Below are 19,284 nucleotides of genomic sequence, written 5' to 3' on the forward strand. Positions count from 1 at the left end.
ATTTTTCCCCTGTCTACCTTTGTTCTACTCTTTTGATTTTTAACAAGGTTCTTTCAATTACTGTTTGGAAAAGTCAACTAGGAGACGCCTGTTGTCAGGACTTTAATGCCATATTTTTACCACCTAATGTAATTTAGTCAAAATTACACTAATTGGCACCATTTCTATTGGAGCATGGAGGAACCTGATCTGTTTGTGGTCAGATTCCTAATCAGAGGTGCTGATGACATTGGCCTTACAGGGTGGAAACCTTGTGTCTTTTGGGGACAGGAGCAAATGCAAGGTAAATAACTACCTAGAAAACTGGCAATCAGGCCTGCTTTAATCAACGTCAAGCAGACTTTAATCCTCCAGCAGCCTTGTTTGTATAAATGATTCCAGGGGTTCGGCATATACCATTTGACATCACTGTCTGGTGAGTGTGTATTCACCATGCATAGAGGAGCCAGAACATAACAACACAAGTAGGTAAGAGACGGGGGGTGGGGGGGGGGGGGGTGGGGGGGGAGGGGGGAGGGGTAGGTCACATGGTCTGTTAAGCTTGCTCTGTCATTAAATAACAATTCAGGCCAGTCTGATCTTAACCTCAACTTGTTATTCATAACTTCAACTTGGATGCATAACCAGTCCTCATAACTCAGATATAGAAACATACAAAGAATCATAACTCTCTAGCGGAATAAATGCATCCAGATTTCATCTTTATTAAATGGCCTGCTACCCTGAAATCATACACTCTAGTACTCAATATCTCCACAAGGGGAAATACCCTCTCATTATCTAATTTATTCAACATCTATGTATCTTGTATGTTTCGGTAGGTCGCCTCCTAGTTCCTTATAACTCCAGTAAGTATAAGCTCACCCCACACAACCTTTCATCCTGAGATGTTTCCTGCAATAAAGAGGACAACTTCATGAATCTTTTGTGAAATGTCTACAGTGGAAGTAATTCACCCAACACCCTCCTTTCCTGCAAAATAAGGAGACCATAAGTATGAACAGTAGTCCAGGTTTAGCAGGACTTGCCATTTATACAGTTCCTGTTGAAACTTCATAACGCACTGGTGAGGCCTCACTTGGAGTATTGTGAGTAGGTTTAGGCCCCTTATCTTAGAAAGGATGTGCTGAAACTGGAGATGGTTCAAAGGAGGTTCATGAGCATGATTCCAGGATTGAATGGCTTGTCAGATTAAAAAGTGTCAGATGGCTCTGGGTTTGTATTCACTAGAATTCAGAACAATGAGGGGTAACCTGATTGAAACCTATCAAATGGTGAAAGGCCTTAAAAGAGTGGATGTGGAGAGGCTCGAACACCAGAGGACACAGCCTCAGTATAGAGGGGTGTTCTTTTAGAATGGAGATGAGGAATTTCTTTAGCCAGAGGGTGCTGACTTTGTGGAATTCATTGCCACAGGTAGTTATGGAGGCCAAGTCTTTATGTATATTTAATGAAGAATTTGATAGATTTTTGATTGGTCTGGGCATGAAGAGATACGGGGAGAAGGCAGGAGATTGGGGCTGAGAGGAAAATTGGATCAGCCATGATGAAATGGCAGAGCAGTTTTGATGGGCCAAATGGCCTAATTCAGCTCCTATATCTTGTAGTCTTATGGTCTTAAACACTACTACCTAGCCTTAGTAGCCAGCCTTTAGCTATGTTTTTGTAATTAATTTATTTCCTGCCTTAATTACTTGTTGTGCCTGAATGCTATCATTGTCTCTCATGTATGAAGACTTCCAGATTTCCCTATTGTATCACCCTAAAGTAACCCTCGTATAGACAATGTTCTGCTTTTCTAATTTTCATACCAACATGGTAACCTTACATTTCCTCCCATTATACTGTTGAATTATTAACCATACTCTTAACCTATGTTATCTAGTTGAATCATCCCTGCACTTACCACGCAGTTTGCATTTCCATCTATACATCTAAAATGCATATGTTTTTTGTATTCTTTTTCAGAAGGAGGCCATTTCGGCCCATCGAGTTCACGCAGGCTCTGACCGTTCCCATTCTCCCACTCACTTTCTCATTTGACTTGGCAACTCCTCCAGACGGAATTGCCTCCCGACACAATAGAGGCAATTTATCCTGGCCAATTAACCTACCAATCTACATACCTTTGGCATGTGAGCATTCAGTGGAAACACACCAGTCGCAGGAAAAACATGCTAACTCTGCACAGATAGCAATGGGAGAACGGAATTGAAGCATAGCATTATGACACAATAGCTTGGCTTGACTCTCTGTAACAGTGTGCTTATCCTTGTTCTTTGCTCCATGCCCTGTTCAGTTCCTTCACCTCAGTCATTAATATAGACCGTAAATAGCTAGATCTCAGTACTGATCCCTGTGGTACCTTAACAGCTATGGTTTGCTAATCTGAAAGTGACATTTTTATCCTGAATCTTTTGTTTTTGTTTGTTAGCTGTGCTCACTAACAAACTAATCCATCCTCCTATATTGCCACCCAATGGCATGCAGTCGTACCTTGTTCATTAACTTCTGATGTGGCACCTTATCGATTGCCATGTAGAAATCCAGATACACTATGTCTTCCCATTTCTGCCTTTCTCTATTCTCCAAAGAACACTAGTATACTTCTCACACACTCATTCCTTGTCAAACTATCAAACAAAACATAGTTGAGAATCCTTCAAGGATTCCAGCATTTTTCTATTGATAGATGAGCTAACTGGCTTATAGATTTCTGGGGTCTATTTGGCTCTTTCTTGGACAGGGGTGTTGTATTTGAATCCTATTGCCCAGGATAGTTGTAAAACAGAAGGATTTTCTGAAGATCACAGACAATGCATCATGGTATCTATAGCCATTTCTTTTCAAACCAGGACATGCTGGCCATCCAGTCACGAGAGCTTATCTGTCTTCAGTTCTACAAGTTTTTATTTCTATAATAATAACATATTATTACTTAGTGTTCTACCACCCTTTTGCTTAAAGATTTTTACTTGTCTTGTAATGTATTCATTGCCTTCTGCTATGAAGACTGCAGCAACACCTTATTAATTCCCCAGTCTCATCCTTTGAAAAACTAATAACTTTATAGATAGATAGCTCTCTTCTTATTTATTATGCTTGTAGAAATTCTTACTGGTCTTTTGTATTTCTTTCCAGACAACTGTTTATCACAAACAAATATGCTACCTGAGTATTAAATAGGCAAAAGAGTGTTCAACAAAGTCCAATCATTCGAAATTAATGTGCAACATGTAATTTTTTTTGGCTGTATCCACCATTTCAAAGTCACTTTTTGATAAGTTTGTTGCACCCTTTAACTGGGTTTCTATTTTTGTAAAAGTAGTGTGTTGAACTTCTAGGAGGCAATACAGTTAGTTGTTGCGGTGAGGTAGCTTTGGGCAATTGTATGTTCTTGTGCCAGACAGCTTATTGTGAAAAGATGGACTGTTTTCAGCAGCAATTTTCTCAAACTGTGTGGAAGCCATTGCCATAATGAATGAGATAGCAATAACTATTAATTTGGTTTTGACTAGCATACAGAAGACTCCGATAGTCTGTGTGTTGACTTTTGGACTGGTTTGACATTCTCTAGTTCTGCAAAGAAGCTTCAGTCAGGTTTTTTTTTGAGCTAGACAAAGCATTTTTTGCTTGCAAACAGGAGAGCAAATTCGTACTTCAAATTTGGTGTAGGATGCTTGGTATCATATCGACTGACCTTTACTGAAGTGGGTTGTGCTTCCATTACTGATTACATTTGAGGCAATGTTTGCAGTTGGAGCAGAGCCCTTTGGAAAAAAAATCATTGCCTTGTATTCTGGGCTTTAACAATGTACACGGAAAAGGAATGTTTCCACATCTTTCTCTCTTGCTTTATAGCTGGCGTCAGATGCTACACAGCCCTTTGAAAAAGAGAGTAGTTTCACTCCGGTTGTCCGTAATGTAAGTATAATTTCATCCTTGACATTTAGAAACATTTAAGATTTATAGGCTGATACAACCTCTGTCACATGAAATGCATGTGCCTATTTCAATGTTAATTTTTTTTCTAGGCTGTAATTGCGTCTAATGGTTCTTTGACTCCGAAGTTCAAATACATACAGAAGCTGAGAGCAAACAGGTACACCCCTTTAGTTTCAGCTGTTCACTGTACAATGTGTTAAATGCATAACTGAGCTCCTCCAGTCAGAAACTGCTAACCCAAAAACATTAATATTTCAGTGAAGTTTAAATCAGGCTGATTTACAAATTATTAAACTCTTTTCGATGCTGGTGGTATGTGCCCTCTGTGTGATCTTTGCTCGTAGATGAACCAAGGCATCATGTGTACTAAGTTATTCAACTCAGTGAGTTTGGATTGTCCTGTGATTATTGTCAGATCGTGACCATAACATACTTACTTGCAGCAAAGATCACCAGCACGTGAATACAGCTGTCCTGTATGATTTGTAACATCAGTAAATACAACCTGGAGTTTTGCATTCTGAGAGTTCCTCTTCTGTCTTTTGTGGTCTTTGTCCTTTGGTTTATTGTTTCTATTGTAATAGTATCCTGTAGTTAAAAAAAAAATTGAAGTAGGATGGAATTTTGCATCACAAAATCGAGGTTGTACTTTCAGTATAAACGCACCATGCCCAGTTGATCTGTGTACTAAATTTGGCAATTTTCTCATGCTCCAAAGTTGCACCATAACTTTATGTTCTGAACAGTTGGAAGTTATATTTTGTGATGTAACTTTAACATGAATGTAATTGCAAAGCTATAGAGTGGCTAAAGTGCAAAGACCATTCAACCCTTAACTATTACCTTGCTGGAGCTATCCATGATCCTTCCATGAAGCCCAGCAAGTTAAGTTTTCCCTCATTCCTAATCAATTTGCTGTTGAAAAATGTAACTGATTCTGTATCCATCACCCTTTCCTGTACTGGGCTTGAGATCACCTCTGCTCATTGCTTTTTAGAGTGTATATTGATAACCCTTTGTGTCCAATGCTCAAATTTTTAAAATATTGTAAATTTGGCATTCAACCATTCATTCCTGAGATAACTCCCTTATCTCTATCTAAGCAATTCAGTTATTTTGTTACTAAATAATAATTTTTTTTCTTGTAATGATGCTGGCATTCCATTATTTTAAGAATGAGACCAGAATAGTTCATTTAAAACCTTTTCACAAGTGAAGTAATGTATTAGACTTTTCCAAGTTGAGGTTCTCTGGTTTAAATCTAATTCAGTTCCTGCTAACATTTGAATGTTACAATGATAAATTTAGCTGCAAACTCAGATTTGACTAAGGGGAAAGGCTGGTTATTTAATATAAATAGGATGGTTCCTCCACTCAACGTCTATAAATGTCTCTGCCTCTCTATGGGGCATGATTTGCTTCCCCTCCTCAACTCCCCCATAGGAGCACTGCTCCATAACTATGCAGGGTCTGACTAAACTGAAGTTCTAACAATATTGGACCTTATGAAGTTGCTCATATGCAGCATGATAAATCTGAATAAAATGCTGCAGAGAATGCAAAATAGTGTCTGAATGGATTAAGTCATCATGAGAATAACATTAAGAGCCACTCTAGAAACAATGGCTACTCTGTTTGTTGCGTAGATCAAATTTTGAAATTGATTTTAACCACTCGAGAGCACATTTCATCCGGAGCATTTGAGTGCACTTATTAGGGTGCATTAAAATGCTAGAGTAGCAAACACCGACGGAATGGGGCTGGTTGTAGGAGGGAGAGCAGCGGAGCCCAGCATTTAGTGGAGAAGGGTCGTCAGTGATGTATAGGTGGGGGAGGAGGGTTTGGTAAAAAGTTGAAGCTGATGCTGGGCGGGAGATGTTGGATTAGAAAGGATGCTCTTTGTGATGGGCAAGACTGGTAATGTGGCTTGTGGAGTTCAGGTGTGAGAAACCAGTTAATAGAGGGATGAGGGGAATTTGAGATTTATTGCACCATATGAGCTTCAGCAAAGAAAGGAGTGGAACCAGCGAGTGCCTGAGATAGAGGTCGAAGGTCATTTCATTCTGGGGTAGAGCATGCAACATTAGTAATTTCCTCGGCCTAGAGACCTTCTCGGCTAATGCTACTTGGGGGCGTGATATTTTAGAAATGCCAAGTGGCAGATATTCCCATGATAATGTAATCAGAGTCAGATTAATTATCATATGATCTGAAATTTCAAAATTTCAGTTTTTTTTTACAGAAAATGCATAAAAATCTATAACTTACAAAAATAAATAGTGCAATATAAAAAAGGAATAACGAGGTAGTGATCATGGACTGTATAGAAATCTGATGGTGATGAGGATGAAGCTATCCCTAAGTCATTGAATGTGGGTCTTGCCCCACCTCTCTAATGGGATTGACCAGAAGTGGGCTAATCCTATTAGTGAGCATCCTTAATAATGGATGCCGCCACTTTGAGGCACCGTCTTTTGAGAATGCCCTGGAGGGTGGGGAGGGTTGTGTCGGTAATGGAGCTGGCTGTGTCTACAACCCTCTGCAGCCTCTTGCAATCTCCGTACCAGATGGTGATGCAACCGGTCAGAATGCTCTTCACGGGACATCCATAAAATCTGTTCATCTTCGGCGACATACCAAATCTCCTCAAACTCCTAATGCAATAGAACCACCGGTGTGTCATCTTTGTGTTTGCATTGCTCTGTGATCCAAGTTCCCCAGTGACGCTTAAAAAAGTGCTTTTGCACGGAGAAATAACATCCCATTTGCAACTGGTCTGGAGATCTTGTAAAGGGTTCGTGAACTGATTGAGATCAGAAAGCACTGTTATTTTTTATGAGAGGAAATCATTGTCAAGTTTTGTTCTGGATGAGGAAGTAAGAGAGAATCAATTTTCAATTGCAAAACGCTGCCAAAAATACCATAATGCAACTAACTTCTTCTATAGTTGTAAGTAGTCTTAATAGAAGCCTATCAGGTTTTGTAAAGCTACTATTAGGGCACACCACGAGAAATTATATGGGGTTTTTTAAGGTAGAGTTATGAATTGGCCATCTTCCTCTGGAGTTTGCAGACACAAGAGACTTCAGACACTGGAATCTGGAGCAACATCAAAAGCTGGAAAAATAGAGCCTCAGGAGGGCACTGGATGGGTCAACACTCTTCACCTGTACTGAGGGGAGATGGAATAATATTTTTTTAAAAATGTAGAGAGCAGTGGTGGAGCCAAGAGATAGGTGGAAATACAAGAAAAACTGCAGATGTTGAAACCCAGGAGCAACACACAAAATACTGGAGGAACTCAATGAGTCAGGTGGCATCTATGGAGGGAAATGGGATTGATGTTTTGGGTTGGTGCCCTTCATCAGGGTTGGAAAGAAGAGGTGGGGGAGCCAGCTAGAAGAGGGTAAGGGTTGGTTCAGGAGGTAACGTGTTAGGAGGATCCAGGTGAAGGAAGAGATGATGGGAGGGGAGAGTGGAATGATAGAAGAAGTTAGCAGGTGATAAGTGATGGGGGGCTTTATGGACCATGGCATAAAGAGAAGGAAGTGGGAAGGGGATTTGGAGGAAGGAAGGTGTGAGTGATGGAGAGGTGGAGAGGGTGGGGGAGAGGAAATAAGGGTGGGAGACGGCAGCATTTCCAAAAGAATACATTGCACTTGTTCGATGATTAGAGACTTTCAGGACTATTCAATATTTCTGACAGGTTTGAGAACCGACGAGGCAGGAAATCCACAGTTTTTATTGCTGTTTCTTGGGTAGGGCTTGTTCTTTCTGGTTTTTTTTTCCCCCTCTTCCTTACCACATGACAATACAGCATTCGTGCAAGGTCTATTATTGCACCACTAGGCCTAGGATTGGCTTTGGTTACAACATGAATAGGAATTGGTCAGTGTTGCAAAGGGATTGCTCTTTCCTAGCAACCTAGCCAGCAGTGCACTAATCAGAAAAAATGGAGACCTAAGATATTCTGCAGATGCTGGAAATCTTGAACTGGAGGAACTCATCAGGCCAGACAGCATGTATAGAGTGAAATGACCAGTCGGTATTTTGGGCCGAGACCTTTCATTGGATCCCAAAAACTATCACTTGATCTTTATTATTAGTGTAAGTTTTGCTTGCCATTTAATCACATGGCTCATCAGAAGGATGGTGTTTTGCAAAAGCTAGGTCAAAGTCGAGTATCTTGTCATGTGTCTACAAATACACGTGTGCACAGGTGCAATGAGAAATTTACTTGCAGAGCATCACAGGCATATAGTGTCATATAAGCAGCATTCAAAGAAAAAGTATTAATCATAAATAATTCCTACAAAAAAGAACGCATTGTGGAATGAAGAAAACCAAGTCCATTTTAGCACAAAGTGATTAAAGTAGTCATAGTGTTGCTTAATTCGTGAACTGAATGGTTGAGGGGAAGTGTCTGTTTGGAACTGTGAACATTACCACTGAAGCGTAGGCTAAACTATGAACCAGAGATTAACAATTTTGATTCCAAGACAATGATTAACTGAAGGTAGTGCTTCTGCTAAACTCCCATTTCACTCCTGGAAGGAGCGTTTCAGGTAGCATGTGTATTAACTTTGCTGCTCAGTTTGTGGGTCAGTCTGCTTGTCTGGTGGTGTGCTTTGTAAATGGATTGATTATAGAGCAGGAAGGAAGCTGGCAACTGAGTGTGAAGTAAAGGGCAAGGGCCTTGTGATAGGTTTCCAACACGAGAGCCAATGTTCCCTCTAAGGTTTCCCATAGCTCAGAAAGGATGTGTTGTATTTGGAAAGGGTCCAGAGGAGGTTTACGAGGTTGATTCCAGGAATGGAAGCATTAACATATGAGGAGCGTTTGGCAGCTTTGGGTTTGTACTCACTGGAATTCAACAGAATTGAAGAATCCAATTGAAGCCTACCGGATGTTGAAAGGACTAGATAAGGTGGATGTGGAGAGGATGCTTCCTATGATAGGGATATCCAGAACTAGAGGGCACAGTCTCAAAATTGAGCGGCGACCTTTTTGAACAGAAGTAAGGAGGAATGTTTTTAGCCGGGGAGTAGTGAATCTGTGGAATGCTCTGCCACAGACTGCAGCGGAGACCAAATAGGTGGGCATATTTAAGGTGGAAGCTGATAGTTTCCTGATTGGTCAGGGCATCAAGGGATATGGGAAATAGGCAGGTGTATGCGGTTGGGTGGGATTTGGGATCAGCCATGATTGAATGGTGAAGCAGACTCGATGGGCTGAATGGCCTAATTCTGCTCCTATGTCTTACGGTCCCATGGTGTTCGTATGCACACATCTTTTGCTACTCAAACACAAAGGATTTTAAAACGTGCACAAAAGGTTGTCACCCTCCACCTCGTTGGCATGTTCAGTACATTTCACGATTGTACGCAATCACATTACCTTTTCTGGTTTTTGGTGCAGATGATGTTGGCATTGTGGAGTTTTGCAGTGATTTGTCTGCATATTTTAGAACTGGATTATTTATACTGTTTTTATTGAAGAAATTATTCAATGCGCACATGTTGACACTGGGCAAAAATTGAGCAGGCCATGATTTTTGCACACACTGGTCATATAAGTTAGAGGGAGGGAACACGCAGAATGAGTGAATGATTTTTTTAATACAAGGACATGCGTCACTGTGAGCGATCAGACTGGAGGGTAAAAATAGTTGTATTAAATTAGCAACTGCCTGGATAGCATTGAACATGTACTGATGTCCGTGTATAATCTAATGAGTCTTGTTGGTGCGGCACTGTTTGTTAACATTTGAAGCAAAATTTGATTGCTATTTTAAAGTTTATTAATTTGAGCAATTTCCATATTTTAAATAATATTGTTTGAGTTGTTTCACAGTCTGCAGCTTTACTGTGATATCCGTCTTTGTAGGGAGTCTGCTCAAATCAGAACAATGAGTCCAAAAGGGAGAGTGCTGTTGCTTGGAGCTGGGTATGTGTCTGGGCCTGCCTTGCAGTATTTCACTAAAGACACTGACATCGAAATATCTGTTGGTAAGTGAGCAGGTTCTGTCTTAACTGGTGATGTTTTCTATGCTTGCTTTGATTGTCAGAATATGGAGGAACCATCACAAACTCCCCCAGCCACTGATGATCCTATGATTTCTGTTTCTGAGGCCAATGTGTGAGGAGTCTTCAGGTGGGTGAACACACGAAAAGCATCTGGCCCAGACGGGGTACCTGGCCAAGTATTAATCACCTGTGCTGATCATCTGGCTGGAGTGTTCACCAAGATCTTTAACTTCTTGCTCCAGCACCTGCTTCAAGCAGACTTCACTAATACCGGTGCCTAAGAATAACATGGTAACCTGCCTGCCTCAAGGACTATCATCCAGTAGCACTTACATCCACTGTGATGGAGTGCTTTGAGACATCAGTGATGAAACATATCAAATGTCTGAGAAGTGACTTGGATCCACTCCAGTTTGCATACTAGAGTAACAAGTCAACAACAGATATCCATTTCATTCGTTTTCAGTCAACCCTGGAACATCAGGATAGCAAAGATGCATACATCAGGATTCACTGTATTGACTACAACTTGGCTTTCGATACCATAATCCTCTCAAAGTAATCAATAAGCTTCAAGTCCTTGGACCCAATACCTTCTTGTGGAATTGGTTTCTCGATTTCCTCACTTGCAAACCCCTGTCAGTTTGGATTGGTAGCAGCATCTCTGCCACGACCTCCATCAGCACTGGTTTACCACAAGGCTGTGAGCTTAGCCCTCTGCTCTACTCACTTTATATTTATGATGTGTGGCTACGCACAGTTCTATTGCTGTATTCCAGTTTGCTAATACACCACTGTTGTAGGCCAAGTCAATGATGGTGACATATCAGCTTATAGAAGGGAGATTGAAAACCTGGCTGTGGTGCCATAACAACCTCTTGCTTAATGCCAACAAGCCCGAGGAGATGATTATAGACTTCAGGAGGAGGAAACTAGAGGTCCATGAGCCAGAACAAATCGGATGGTCAAAAGATTAGAGGGTCAGCAGCTTTAAATTCCTTGGTGAAATAATTTCAGAAGACCTGTCCTAGGCCCAGCACAGAAGTGCAATTTTGAAGGAAGGACTGCAGCCTCTGCTTCCTAAGGAGTGAGTGAATTTTTGGCATGACATCTAAAATTTTGACAGACTTCTATAGATTTGCGGTGGAGAGTTTGACTGATTGCTTCATGGCCTGGTATGGAACCACGAATGCCCTTGAATGGAAAAGAAGAGTGGATATGGCTTAGTCCATCACAGGTAAAGCCTTCCCTACCATTGAGCCTATCTATACGAAGTGTTGTCACAGGAAAGCAGAATCCATTATCAGGGACTCCCACCACCCAAGTTACACTCTTTATTCTCTGCTGCCTTCAGGAAGAAGGTACAGGAGCATCAGGACTCACACCACCGGGTTCAGGAACAGTTACTACCATTCAGCCATCAGCCTCTTGAACCAAAGGACTCCACTTAACTTGCCCCATCATTGAAATGTTCCCACAACCGATGGATTCACTTTCAAGGACTATTCTTCTCATGTTCTTGATATTTACCGCCTGTTTGTTTGTTTGTTTGTTTATTTATTATTATTTCTTTTTGTTTGTTGCCTTTTGCACACTGGTTGAACATTGAAGTTGGTGCAGTCTTTAATTGATTCTATCATAGTTATTATTCTCTTATGGATTTATTGAGTATGTCTGTAAGAAAATGAATTGTAGGGCTCTATATGACAATATATATGCACTTTGATTATAAATCTACTTTGAACTTTTGATCTTTGAGATAGCAAATCCAGACCCTAGTAAATTTTACGTTTAGAGTATATAGGAGCAGAATTAAGCCATTAGACCCATTGGGTCTGTTCCACCATTCAGTTGATGCTGTTCTTTTTCAACCCTATCCTACTGCCTTCTCCTCATTACCCTAATTCCCCTTACTAATCAATTTCTGCCTTTAATATACTCATGACTTGGTCTGCACAGCCCTCTGTGACAATAGATTCACCACCCTCAAGCTGAAGTTCTTCCTCATCTCGGTTTTAAAGGGATATTCAAAGGTCCAATTTAATGTCAGAAAAATGTATACAACGTACATCCTGAAATGCTTTTTCTTTGCAAACATCCACGAAAACAGAGAAGTGCCCCAAAGAATGAATGACAGTTAAGTATAAGAACCTCAAAGTCCACCCCCCAGCTCCCCTCCCTCCCATGCGTAAGTGGCAGCGAGGAACAATCCCCTCCCCCCCCCCCCCCCCCCCACCGGCAACAAAAAAACCAAGCATCAGTAGTACTACCACCGAGCACACAGTGTGAGCAAAGCAGTAGCAAAGACACAGACTTGCAGTTACCCCAAAGACTTTGCGTTTCGTCTGGCATATGACATACCGCAGATTCTCTCTCTCCCTAATAGGGAGAAGGAGGTGTCTACGTTTTTCACCTGTGTGATTGGAGACATAACAAACAGCTGGCTGGTTTATGATGTTAAAAGTCCGTTACAACACTTTTTCCGAGCTCTGTGCCAGAAGATCGCAAAGATCTCAGGTCTTTGGGCCCACAGCAGATATCCTGACTCCCCCAATGACACATGGGTTTCCTGCTGTGACACCGACCCTCGATCTGCCCGTCTCCAGAGTCCCGAGATCTTAAGCTTCTGAGTTGGAGCCGGATTCTCAGGCCGAACCCTTGGCGTGCCGAACAATGGCCAGTTATGGAACCCCAAGAGCGGGTCCCATTCTTGCACAGAACTGAAGTCAGCATGTAATTCCAGGTTAGGGTCTTCAAAAGAACCCTGAAAGGGAAAAATAAAGATATTAAAGATGGAAATAGAGCTATTTCCAAAGGTGCAAACAAAGGAGTCACCGTTTAGCGCTATCTTATCTTCGCCGTGCCTCCAGTTTTTCAGGATGTCTGTTTATTCTGAGGCTGTGCCCTCAGATACTAGACTCTCCCACTAACAGGAGTATCCTCTCCATGTCCACCCTATCCAGACATCCAGGCTTTTCATGTATCTGGTAAGTTTCAATGAGATCCCCTTCTACGTCTCCCCCCCCCCCCCCACCCCACCCCATCCTTCTATACCCTATCAAATACAGGTCCAGAGCCATCAAATGCTCCTTGTGTCCTCGTATGTTAACCTTTTGATTCCTGGGATCATTCTCATAGACCTCCCATTCAGGGCCAGCATATTTTCTCTTGGATACGTGGCCAAAAATTGCTCATGATATTCTGAATGAGGTCTGACCTTTGCCTTACAAAGCTTTACCAGTATACCTTTCCTTGCATACTCTCATTCTCTGGAAATGAATGCTAACATTGCATTCGCCTTCTTTGCAACTGAATCAATTTGCAAGTTAGCCTGAATGGAGTCCTGAACAAGAACCTCTAGGTTCTTTTGCATCTCGGAGTTTTGACTTGTCTCCCCAGTTAGAAATAGTCTCCAATTTTATTCTTCCTATCAAAGAATATAACCCCGCACTTAAGCTAGACTATATTCCATCTTCATAGCCCATTCTCCCACACTTACTGGACTTTATGTTGTCACATTCTAATGACAGTGAATGTAGGTTTAAGGAGTTTACTGTAGTTTTCATTATTTTAAGTGATAAACTGAGGCAAACAGCTCAAAGGAGGTGGTATTTATGAGCATGTTTACATAAAAATAGGTAATGTTGGAAGGAAGCAGCATTTCTGAAGAGAAAGTGGTTAACATTTTGGGTTGATGACCTTCAACAAAATCATTGATCGGAAATGTGAACAGTTTCTTTCTCCACTGATGCTGCCTGGCCTGTTGAATATCTCCAGCACTTTTTGCTGTCGGATTTACAGCACCTGCAGTATATTCTACAACTGGAATGCTTGGAGTGTTTGTGGAATGGCCACTAAAAATGCTGAACTTTTGCTCAATGTTTGTCACCGCTTCCAAACTGCAGCTAGCTATAAGAAAGACTTGCGATATAAATTACTTTAGTGTCTCACTTAAAGACTGCATATCTGGTGGCACAGCACTCCTTTACAACTGCTCTGGATGACCAGCTTTAGCTTTAAACCTTTAGCTTTATTTGGAAGATCTGTCACTAACCAATAATTTTATTGCTGCTCTTAATAGTTCAAAATTGCAGGTTTTAAATTTTACATTTTAATGACGTCTGAAGCAAAGGAAGAGCTGAAGGTTAATCTGTTTTCTTTTTATTCTTTAGCTTCTAATCTGAAAGACCAGTTGGATAAGCTGGTTGCAAACTACAATCACACCACTCCTGTTACACTCGATGTGCATAAGGAACATGATAAACTCTCAGAACTGGTGCAATCACATGACATTGTAATCAGGTAAGATTGCAGTCCTCTCAGCTAACTTGTATTAATTAATGCCAGTCTTGTCAGACTTCAATCTTGTCTGGTAATCATTTTGAGAATACTTTTGGATGCATGTAATTACTTTTCTGCAGGAGTTTATTTTATTTACCACCATGCAGGATTAGGAGGATGGACATTAAGTTTGTTGAAAAGGAGCAACTTGCATCGGTGTGATCCCATTTGCACTCTGGAACACGGTGCTCATTAAAACTAGAGAGTTCAGATAAACTGTTATTAATGATGTTTGCTGCAGATATACAAGAACACTATTTAATGGAGGCAATTTATAATGTAAAGTTTTATGATGACATTTTTGTACATTATTTATGAGATCTGCTTAAAAGGATTAGTGAAATTTTCTAATTCTAGATAAGCACATACTGACCAACAAATCTGTATGCTGAGATCTTGGGCTTATGTTGACCATTCTTACTCTAAAGCTGTCTTTATATCTTTTTATGATTTTTAATCCCCATTTAGTTTACTGCCCACTAGTTTTCATCCGATGGTGATGAAGGAATGCATCAAACATAAGGTGAACATGGTGTTAGCAAGCTACCTGTCCCCTGAAATGAAGGAAATGCATGAGAGGTGGGTATTCTAGGAAGACCTGACTGTTCCTTGTGGAATTTTACCAGGATTTAAAAAATTGCTGTGAGAAGTCTGACCTTTCAGTTGACTGTTCTTTTGAAAATGCACTTGAAGCACTTTTGTTTTTCTTTATACATTTCCTAATGTTTTCACTTTGGGAAGTGATGTTAAAAATGTGAAGTACTCTATCTACTGCACCATCAGTCATTAACTAGGGGAAGCAGTTTCATCAGAGAAATGCACGGGGAGGAAATGGCAAAAACAAAATCAAGGATTGACACATTCCTGGTAGATTTTGAAATAACATTGCATAATTACTTATTAAGTAAATACTTAAGACAGTAGATGGAGATAGACAAGGACACTTGGGGAATGAGCTGACAGATGACCAGCAGTAGTTGGTGGGTACTTTATTCATGAAGGAAGTGTGCAGTCAGCATCTGGAGAGTGGGAAGGGATCAGGGTGGGCAGTAAGGATAACTTAGACACTGCCAAATTTCTTTCCACCTATCCATCTAACAAAAATTCTATCCGCTATAGATGGCCATCCGGATCTCCCTGTTGCTAGTCATTTTAATTCTCTTTCCCATTCCTACACTGACATGTCTGTCCTTAGCTGCCAAGTTGAGACTAAGTGCAATTCAGCGAAGCAGCACCGTATATTCCATCTGAGTATTCTACAACCCAGAACCACGAACATACTGTTTCCACTCGTTCCCCTGCCTCAGCACTCACATCTGTTCTCCCCATCTCCCTCTCATGATTGTGTGCTATACCTCCTCGTAGCAGATTCCATCATCATTTCTTTGATGCCTCCACTTGTCTCTCTCCCCTGGTCCATCTGACTTTCATCCCTCCTCATTTAGATCCACCTATCATCTGCCAGCTCTTGCTTCAATCTTTCTCTCCCATCATTCTATACTGGCCATCTCCCCTCTATCTTTCACTCCAGAGGAAGGGTATCAACTCAAAATGCCGACTTTCTATTTCCCTCCATAGATGCTGCCTGATCAATTGAGTTCTTCCATCATTTCTGTGATATTCCATATTCCAGCATCTGCAGTCTCTTGTGTTTCCTTTTCACATGTACTTTCTTGGTTGCCATGGCGCACTTTGCTCCAACTCAAGCTGATGCTCTTCTCTCTGTATTGGCTAGAACCCATTATTTTCAGTATCCCCAGACTGAATGTCACTTCCATCCCTAATACTGTCCTTCAAACACAAGTACCAACCTAACCCAAATGAGTGAAGTTTCTAGTTGATGTCAATGAGTCTCTCTATGATGTTACATCAAGATGTAGTCATTCTCTGAAGGCAGTGATAGGCAGCCTGTTGTTGGCAGTACAATGTAGGATCTAGAAGCCACTGTTGATATTTCCTTATGATTGACAGCACAGAAACCCTGTTGTCATATGCTCAAGTACTCAGATATTTGGGTAATTCTTAATTATTTCAAAGCTGCACTTGCTGATTTACCTCCTAGAAATACGTACATCAAAAATGGATTTGCTGCTTAGTTCTTGTTTGACATCTTTGTTTCACCTTGAAGTTGCAAATTTCATAGCTTCCCCGTGTTGGCACTGTTGATCAGAGATAGTGTCAGGGCTGCAGAAAAGGAGGAAAACATGGAGGGATTGTCTACGGAGTGTCTGTGGGTGGAAGTTAGGAACAGGAAGTGGGCTATAACTCTACTGGGTGTTTTTTACAGACCACCCAATAGTAACAGGGACAGATAGGGAGACAGATTCTGAAAAGGTGTAATAACAACAGGGTTGTTGTGGTGGGAGATTTTAAATCACAGATATTGACTGGCATGTCCCTAGAGCGAGGGGTTTAGATGGGGTGGAGTTAGGTGTGTTCAGGAAGGTTTCTTGACACAGTATGTAGATAAGCCTACAAGAAGAGAGGCTGTACTTGATCTGGTATTGGGAAATGAACCTGGTCAGGTGTCAGATCTCTCCGTGGGAGAGCATTTTGGAGATAGTGATCACAATTCTATCTCCTTTACCATAGCATTGGAGAGGGACAGGAACAGACAAGTTAGGAAAACATTATATTGGAGTAAGGGGAAATATGAAGCTATCAGGCAGGAACTTGGAAGCATAAATTGGGAACAGATGTTCTCAGGGAAACATGCGGAAGAAATGTGGCAAATATTCAGGGGATATTTGTGTGGAGTTACTTAGAAACATAGAAACGTTGAAAACATACAGCACAATACAGGCCCTTCCGCCCACAAAGCTGTGCCGAGCATGTCCCTACCTTAGAACTACCTAGGCTTTACCCATAGCCCTCTATGTTTCTAAGCTCCATGTAGCCATCCAGAAGTCTCTTAAAAGACGCTATTGTTTCAGCATCCACCACCACCGCCAGCAACCTATTCCTCGCACTCACCTCTCTATGTAAAAAAAATAAATAAAATAGCAACTTACCCCTGACATCTCCTCTGTACCTATTTCTAAGTTCTGCATGGGTACATTCTAATGAGACAGGGAAAGGATGGTAGGGTACAGGAACTGTGGTGTACAAAGGCTGTTGTAAATCTAGTCAAGAAGAAAAGAGCAGCTTACGAAAGGTTCAGAAAACTAGGTAATGATAGAGATCTAGAAAATTATACTGCTAACAAGAAGGAGCTTAAGAAAGAAATTAGGAGAGCAAGAAGGGGCCATGAGAAGGCTTGACTGACAGGTTTAAGGAAAACCCCAAGGCATTCTACAAGTATGTGAAGAGCAAGTGGATAAGACTTCAGAGAATAGGACCAATCAAGTGTGACAGTGGAAAAGTGTGTATGGAACTGGAGGAGATAGCAGAGCTACTTAATGAGTACTTTGCTTCAGTATTCACTATGGAAAAGGATCTTGGCGATTGTAGGGATGACTTGCAGTGGCCTGAAAAGCTTGAGCATGTAGATATTAAAAAAAGGGAATGTGCAGAAGCTTTTGGAAAGCATCAAGTTGGAAAAGTCACCAGGACCAGATGAGATGTATCCCTGGCTACTGTGGGAGACAAGGGAGGAATTTGCTGAGCCTCTGGCGATGATGTTTGCATCATCAGTGGGAACAAGAGAGGTTCCGGAGGATTGGAAGGTTGAGGATGTTGTATCATTATTCAAGAAAGTGAGTAGAGATAGCCCAGGAAATTATAGACCAGTGAGTCTTACTTCAGTGGTTGGTAAATTGATGGAGAAGACCTTAACAGGATTTATGAACATTTGGAGAGGCATAATATGATTAGGAATAATCAGCATTGCTTTGTGAAAGGCAGGTTGTGCCTTACGAGCCTGATTGAAATTTTTTGAGGATGTGACAAAACACATTGATGAAGGTAGAGCTGTAGATGTAATGTATATGGATTTTAGCAAGGCATTTGACGAGATACCCCATGCAAGGCTTATTGAGAAAGTAAGGAGGCTTGGGACCCAAGGGGACATTGCTTTGTGGATCCAGAACTGGCTTACCTACAGAAGGCAAAGTGTGGTTGTAGACAGGTCATATTCTGCATGGAGTTCGGTCACCAGTGGTGTGCCTCAGGGATCTGTTCTGGGACCCCTACTCTTCGTGATTTTTATAAATGACCTGGATGAAGAAGTGGAGGGATGGGTTAGTAAATTTGCTGATGACACAAATGTTGGAGATGTTGTGGGTAGTGTGGAGGGCTGTCAGAGGTTACAGCAGGACATTGATAGGATGCAAAACTGGGCTGAGAAGTGGCAGATGGAGTTCAACACAGATAAGTGTGAGGTGGTTCATTTTGGTAGGTCAAATATGATGGCAGAATATACTATTAATGGTAAGACTCTTGGCAGTGTGAAGGATCAGAGGGATCTTGGGGTCTGAGTTCATAGTACACTCAAAGCTGCTGCGCAGGTTGACTTTGTGGATAAGAAAGCATACGGTGCTTTGGCCTTCATCAATCATGGGATTGAGCCGAGAGGTAATATTGCAGCTATATTGGACCCTGGTCAGACCCCACTTGGAGTACTGTGCTCAGTTCTGGTCACCTCACTGCAGGAAGGATGTGGAAACTATAGAAAGAGTGCAGAGGAGATTTTCAAGGATGTTGCCTGGATTGGGGAGCATGTCTAATGAGAATAGGTTGAGTTAACTCGGCCTTTTTTCCTTAGAGTGAAGGAGGATGAGAGGTGACCTGATAGAGGTGTACAAGATGATGAGAGGCATTGATCGTGTGGATAGTCAGAGGCTTTTTCCCAGGGCTGAAATGGCTAGCACTAGAGGGCACAGGTTTAAGGTGCTTGGAAGTAGGTACAGAGGAGATGTCATGGATGCAGAGAGTGGTGAGCCCATGAAATGGGCTGCCGGCGATGGTGGTGGAAGCGGGTATGATAGGGTCTGTTAAAAAATTCCTGGACAGGTACATGGAGCTCAGAAAAATA

General features: G+C 41.4%; 1 protein-coding gene across 2 annotated transcripts in view; it reads left to right on the top strand.

The window, feature by feature from the left end:
• The window catches only part of aass (aminoadipate-semialdehyde synthase), an 82,676-nt gene that overhangs the window by 34,599 nt on the left and 28,793 nt on the right, over positions 1-19,284 (top strand). For both annotated transcript variants that reach the window (XM_073059135.1, XM_073059136.1), the window contains exons 12-16: positions 3,862-3,924; positions 4,035-4,102; positions 9,832-9,953; positions 14,144-14,273; positions 14,781-14,891. In XM_073059135.1, coding sequence (XP_072915236.1) covers positions 3,862-3,924; positions 4,035-4,102; positions 9,832-9,953; positions 14,144-14,273; positions 14,781-14,891 — 494 coding nt within the window. The remainder of the gene's footprint in view (positions 1-3,861; positions 3,925-4,034; positions 4,103-9,831; positions 9,954-14,143; positions 14,274-14,780; positions 14,892-19,284) is intronic.

Source organism: Hemitrygon akajei, chromosome 10, assembly GCF_048418815.1.
Source record: "Hemitrygon akajei chromosome 10, sHemAka1.3, whole genome shotgun sequence".
Taxonomy (NCBI): domain Eukaryota; kingdom Metazoa; phylum Chordata; class Chondrichthyes; order Myliobatiformes; family Dasyatidae; genus Hemitrygon; species Hemitrygon akajei.